At 44.0% G+C, this 6,681-nt stretch overlaps 1 protein-coding gene across 1 annotated transcript; it reads left to right on the top strand.

Moving 5' to 3' along the window:
• Positions 217 to 1,222, top strand: LOC109234916 (RNA-directed DNA polymerase homolog). The gene is made up of 2 exons (XM_019400956.1): positions 217 to 630; positions 1,163 to 1,222. Exons 1-2 carry the CDS (start codon positions 217 to 219, stop codon positions 1,220 to 1,222), a joined length of 474 nt encoding a protein of 157 aa, XP_019256501.1.

Below are 6,681 nucleotides of genomic sequence, written 5' to 3'. Positions count from 1 at the left end.
CCGGGCATGCCGCCTGATAGAGACATTGATTTCGGCATTGATCTGTTGCCGGGTACTCAGCCCATTTCCATTCCTCCGTATTGTATGGCTTCTCCTGAGTTGAAGGAGTTGAAGGATCAGTTGCAGGAATTGCTTGGTAAGGGTTTTATTCGACCCAGTGTTTCACCGTGGGGTGCTCCTGTTTTGTTTGTGAAGAAAAAGGATGGTTCTATGCGTATGTGTATTGACTACCGCCAGTTGAACAAGGTTACAGTGAAGAACCGTTATCCTTTGCCTCGTATAGATGATCTGTTTGACCAGCTTCAGGGCGCACATGTGTTTTCCAAGATTGACTTGCGCTCAGGTTACCATCAGTTGAAGATTCGGGAGCCAGATATCCCGAAGACTGCCTTCAGGACTCGATATGGCCATTACGAGTTCCTTGTTATGTCATTTGGGCTGACCAATGCCCCTGCAGCTTTCATGCATTTGATGCACAGTGTGTTCAGGCCGTATCTTGACTCATTCGTGATTGTTTTTATTGATGATATTCTGGTGTATTCCCGGAGTCGGGAAGATCATGAGCAGCACCTGAGGACCGTGCTACAGACCTTGAGGGAGAAGAAGTTATATGCAATGTTCTCAAAATGTGAGTTTTGGCTGAGTTCTGTGGCATTCCTAGGCCATGTAATTTCTAGCGAGGGAATTCGGGTGGATCCGAGGAAGGTAGAGGCCGTGCAGAGTTGGCCCAGGCCGTCAACTCAGTACAAAAGATTCGCAGTTTCCTTTGCTTGGCGGGTTACTACCGTGTTTTGTGGAGGGATTTTCATCGATTGCTGCCCCTATGACTAGATTGACCCAGAAGGGTGCCCCCTTTTCAGTGGACAGAGGAGGTGTGAGGCGAGCTTTCAGAAGCACAAGACAGCTTTGACTACAGCCCCAATCTTGATGTTGCCTACCGGTTTGGGGTCTTATACTATCTATTGTGACACCTCGAGAGTTGGCCTTGGAGCAGTGTTGATGCAGGATGGTAGGGTGATTGCCTAACGCGTCCAGACAGTTGAAGATACATGAAAGAATTATCCTGTCCACGACTTGAGTTAGCTTCCATTGTTCATGCCTTGAAGATCTGGGCGTCATTATCTATATGGAGTGCTTTGTTGAGATCTATTACTGATCACAGAGTTTGCAGCACTGTGCTCAGCAAAAGGATCTTAATATGCGTCAGAGTGAGGTGGCTTAGAGCTGCTGATGGATTATGATCACTATCCTATATCACCCGGGCAAGGACAATGTGGTGGCGGATGCCTTGAGTCGCTGGGCGGAGAGTTTGGGGAGTTTGGCATAACTACCGGCTTCATAGAGGCCTTACGCGCGATGGATTCGGGCCTTAGCCAACCAGTTCGTGAGATTGGATCTTTAAGAGCCCAGCCGGGTCCTAGCTTGTGTGGTTTCCCGGTCTTCATTATTTGATCGCATCAGAGAGCAGCAGTATGAGGACCCCCATTTACTCTTCCTCATGGACAAGGTTCAGCGTGGAGATGCCAAGGATGTGACCAGTGGAGATGATGGAGTATTGAGGATGCAGGGCCGGATTTGTGTGCCCAATGTTGATGGTCTTCGAGAGATGATTCTAGCAGAGGCCCATAGTTCGCGGTATTCCATCCATCCGGGTGCCATGAAGATGCGTCAGGACCTGAGGCAACACTAGTGGTGGAGGCGGATGAAGAAGGATATAGTTGATTATGTGTTTAGATGCCTCAACTGCCAGCAGGTGAAGTATGAGCACCAGCGCCCGGGTGGGTTGCTCCAGCAGATAGAGATTCCGGAGTGGAAATGGGAGCGCATCACCATGGATTTTGTATCTCGACTTCCACGGACCTTGAAGAAGTTTGATTCCATTTGGGTTATTGTGGACCGGCTGACCAAGTCCGCTCATTTCATTCCTGTGTGTACCACTTATTCATCGGAGCGGTTGGCGGAGATTTATATCCGGGAGATCGTCCGTCTGCATGGTATTCCAGTTTCTATCATTTCGGACAGAGGTACTCAGTTTACATTGCAGTTCTGGAGAGCCGTGCAGCAGGAGTTAGGCACTCGGGTGGAGTTGAGCACAACATTTCACCCCCCAGACGGACGAACAGTCCGAGCGCACTATTCAGATTCTTGAGGATATGCTCCGTGCATGTGTGATTGAGTTTGGAGGGTCTTGGGATCATTTCTTGCCATTGGCGGAGTTTGCTTATAACAACAGTTATCATTCCAGCATTCAGATGGCGTCGTATGAGGCTTTATATGGTAGGAAGTATAGATCTCCGGTGGGTTGGTTTGAGCCGGGTGAGGCCAGGCTATTGGGTATAGAGATGGTTCAGGATGCATTGGAGAAGGTCAAGGTGATTCAGGACAGACTCCGTACAGCCCAGTCTAGACAGAAGAGTTACGCGTACAGGAAGGTTCGTGATGTTTCATATATGGTTGGTGAGCGGGTTCTACTTCGGGTCTCGCCTATGAAAGGCGTTATTGAGGTTTGGGAAGAAAGGGAAGCTGAGTCCGAGGTTTATTGCCTTTTGAGATCTTGAGGGCGAGTTGGGGAGGTTGCCTATGAAGCTTGCCTTACATCCAGCTTTGCGGAATTCATCCGGTATTTTCATGTTTCGATGCTCCGGAGGTATCACGGTGATCTGTCGCACGTGTTGGATTTCGGTTCCGTCCAGTTGGACAAGGATCTATCCTATGTTGAGGAGCCAGTGGCTATATTGGACAGGCAGGTCAGAAAGTTGAGGTCAAAGAACATAACTTCAGTGAAGGTTCAGTGGCGGGGTCAGCCGGCCGAGGAGGCGACTTGGGAGACCGAGCAGGATATGCGCAGCAGTTACCCTCATCTTTTCACTACTTCAGGAATGTTCTCTATGCTCGTTCGAGGACGAACGAATGTTTAAGTGTAGGAGGATGTGACGACCCGGCTGGTCGTCTTAAGAATTTACGCCCCGATCCCCCATTAACTGCTTCCCGTAGTTCATTTTTGCTATTTTGGTTTGCCGGGGCGTTCGGTGTTGAGTTTTGGAGAGTTTTGGGACACTTAGTCCCTAAATGAGAGCCTAAGTGTTGAAAAGTGGTCCGTAGTCGGAACAGTGTGAAGACGATCTCGGAATGGAAATCTGATGGTTCCGTTAGCTCCGTTAGGTGATTTCGGGGTTGGGAGCGTGTTCGCAATGTATTTTGGAAGTCCGTAGCTCATTTAGGCTTCAAATGCCGAAGTTTGATTTTTTTGAGTTTCCAGTCCGATAGTGAGTTTTGATCCGAGGGTCGGATTGGAATTCTAGAAGCTACAGTAGTTCCGTCATGTCATTTTGGATGTGTGCGCAAAATTTGAGGTCATTCGGACGAGGTTCGGGTAGGTTTTTGATCGAAAGCGCGTTTTGTTGGAAATTGAAGTTCTTAGGCTTGAATCCTTGATTAATTCGGGTTTCCGGTGTTGTTTTAGGTGTTTTCAAGATTGGTACAAGTTTGAATAAGATATTAGGTGGTAATGGTGCTTTTGGTTGAGGTCCCGGGGGCCTCGGGATGATTCCGGGTGGTTAACGGAGGAAATTTCTAAGTTTGCAGCAGCTGGTATTTCGTTCCTTCTAGTATTTTTGCTTCTGCGGCTCCCTCACCACAGAAGCGGAATCTGTCCTTTTAAATGAAACCGCACAAGCGGTAATGAATCCGCATAAGCGGCAACCGCAGGTGCGGTTTAAGACCGCAGAAGCGGAAATCTGACTTTATCGAAGAACCGCAGAAGCAGCTCGTGGTCCGCAGAAGCGGTCCCTTGACCGCAGAAGCGGAAATCTCTGGGGTGAAATATCAGATTAGAGGGTTAGTTTCAAAAGTTGGAGAAATCAATTGAGAGCTCGGGTAAGGGCGATTTTCAGAGGGTTTTGAAGAGAAAACTATTGGGTAACGTTTACTTAATCCCTTTCTAGTTATATTTCATCATTATATAGTTAAATGCATCATTGGAATTTGAATTTAGGATCAAAAGTTGGATAATTTGGGGTAAAACTTCATTGGCTAAATTATTGAGTTTTGAGTGAGCATTTGACCTCCGATTTGGGAGATTTTTATATTGTTAGACTAGTGAGAGTACGAGGGTTCTGAAAATGTGAAAATTATTCAATTCCGGGGCGTTGGGCTGAAGGGCATTTTGGTCATTTCACCTAATGTTACGCTGTAGCTTTGAATTTATTAGCAAAACCAGGTTTTTGCGATGTTATTTACAATGTGTAATTGAATTGAATAGATTTGAGCCATTTGGAGTCGGATACTCGTGGCAAGAGCGTGGCTTCTAGTTGATATTGAGCCGGTTTGAGGTAAGTGGCTTGTCTAACCTTGTGTGAGGGACCTTTCCCCTTAGGATATGATCTTTGAATATTTGAATGCCTCGTACGTGAGGTGACGAGCGCGTACTTGAGCTAATTGTTGTAAACCCGTTTCTAGTTGAAGTACTTAAATTGAGATTTCTTGTTTACTTGTTTATTTTAACTGTAAGTTTATACCTGTGCTAGCTTAGAGACTCATGGTTAGCTGGCTTACTTGCTTATTTGTCTTAGCTGTGCTATTTGTACTCTGTGAAGCATGTTAGGCTATAATTTACTACTTCTTGTCCTGATTTTTAGCATTGTTCCGAGATTTATGAAATGTTGTTGTTGTGTGTTTAATTTGGGACTACGGGACGACTTCGCGGGAGATTCCCCTAACTTGAGATATTCTGGACTGAGGGTGCGGGAAACCAAGAGATCCCTGGCACATGTGATTCTATATATACATTGGGATACCGAGAGATCCCCGATTTCTTATTGAGGATACCAAGAGATCCTCGGGATACCAAGAGATCCCCAACTTGCTTATTGAGGATACTAAGAGATCCTCGGGATATCGACAGATCCCCCGTGTTGATGATGAGGATACCATGAGATCCTCGAGATACCAAGAGATCCCCGGCTACTATTCCTTGTTGATGGCGGTTTTCCTTGCATTGTTACCTTTGCTTTCTATTGCCGTCTATCCTTATTTACCTGGTTTAGATTCTCGCTGTGGACTTTATTTAAACTATTTCTGTTATCTTATTATTTATTATGTTATCTCAGTACGGCCCTGACCTTCCTCGTCACTACCCAACCGAGGTTAGGCTTGGCACTTACTGAGTACCGCAGTGGTGTACTCATGCCCTTCCTGCACATGTCTTTCATGTGCAGATTCAGGTACTTCCTCCCAGGCGTATCATTCTCGTGGTGGAGAGTCCTAGCTGAGACTTGAGGAAAATCTGCTACGTCCGCAGACCAGGAGTCTCTACTTTATTCTGGCTTTAGCAGATAGTTTCCTTTTCTTTCCTTCTCATGTTGTTTAGACAGTCTGGTGTAGAGCTGATTACTATACTCTATTAGCCTGTGTTTTCCCGTGAGTTTCCGGGGTATTGGGTTTTAGTTGTAGACTTCCGCATATTTTTTTGAGTTGTATAGGCCGAGTGGCCTTATATACAATTTTGATTTCCGTATGTTCAGTTTTAATTAATTATTCCGCAAATGTTAATTATTATTCCGCACTGTTAGGCTTACCTAGTTGTAGGAACTAGGTTCCATCACGACATGTTCATGGAGGGTGAACTGGGGTCGTGACATAAGCTATGTCAAATTTTCACTAAGTCTTTTATCCAGAAAAATGGGAAAAATTATAGCAATTTTAGAGGCCGCATTGCCCCAACTTAAAGAGCCTAAGGGCCGATGTATAAGATCCTAAGAGCCAATAAACAAAAGCCTAAAGGCTAACTTTATTTCGAGTTTGACCAAGTACTCACTCAACCTCTAAGAACAAGGGCAACCTGAGTTCGAGAAAATCATCACTCGAGGACTATCCACGAAGCCTAAGGGCTAACTTTATTTCGAGTTGGAGCAAGTACTCACTCAATCACTAAGCCCAAGGGCTACCCGAATTTAAGAAAATCCTCACTCGGTGACTATCCACGAAGCCTAATGGTTAACTTTATTTCGAGTTCGAGCAAGTACTCACTCGACAACTAAGCCCAAGGGCTACCCGAGTTCGAGAAATTTCTCACTCAGGGACTATCCACGATGTCTAAAGGCTAACTTTATGTCAGATTCGATACCTTGCTCAACTCGGACCAAGAATTCTTACATCCCCAACTCACATCAATTTGAGCTTAACTCAAGGGCTAACTGTTGATACCCAATTTTTCCCTGTATATCTTTATATGCAAAATACATTCAAAATAGCATATGTATGCATATAAGTGTGTGTCCAAATGTTTTAGTATTTTTCCTAATTTATAAAAGATTTTTAAATTAATTTATTGCCCTATTTTAGCAATACAAAAACCAATAATTATTCCTCAAATTATCATTTTGGTGAGTAATTCATTTTATTCCCATATTTATCCCAAAATATAGCTAAGATAATTTTTTTCACATTTTTACAAACTTATTTAATATTTTTAAAGCTAAATTGCATATAATTGCAATGTTAGCCTATTTTAAGAATTAATTGCGTTTATAATTATAAAATTGATTCCAGTATTTTTAATTTGATATTTATGTATTGTTAATTAATTTAGCACCTTTAATTTGTTTTCAGAAATCATTTACTGTTTTTATAAAATAAAAAGGGAAAAAGTGGCTATTTAAATACTAGCCCTATTTCATTTCA

This window comes from Nicotiana attenuata, chromosome 11 (assembly GCF_001879085.1).
Source record: "Nicotiana attenuata strain UT chromosome 11, NIATTr2, whole genome shotgun sequence".
Lineage (NCBI taxonomy): Eukaryota > Viridiplantae > Streptophyta > Magnoliopsida > Solanales > Solanaceae > Nicotiana > Nicotiana attenuata.
This window is presented reverse-complemented; position numbering and strand designations above follow the sequence as displayed.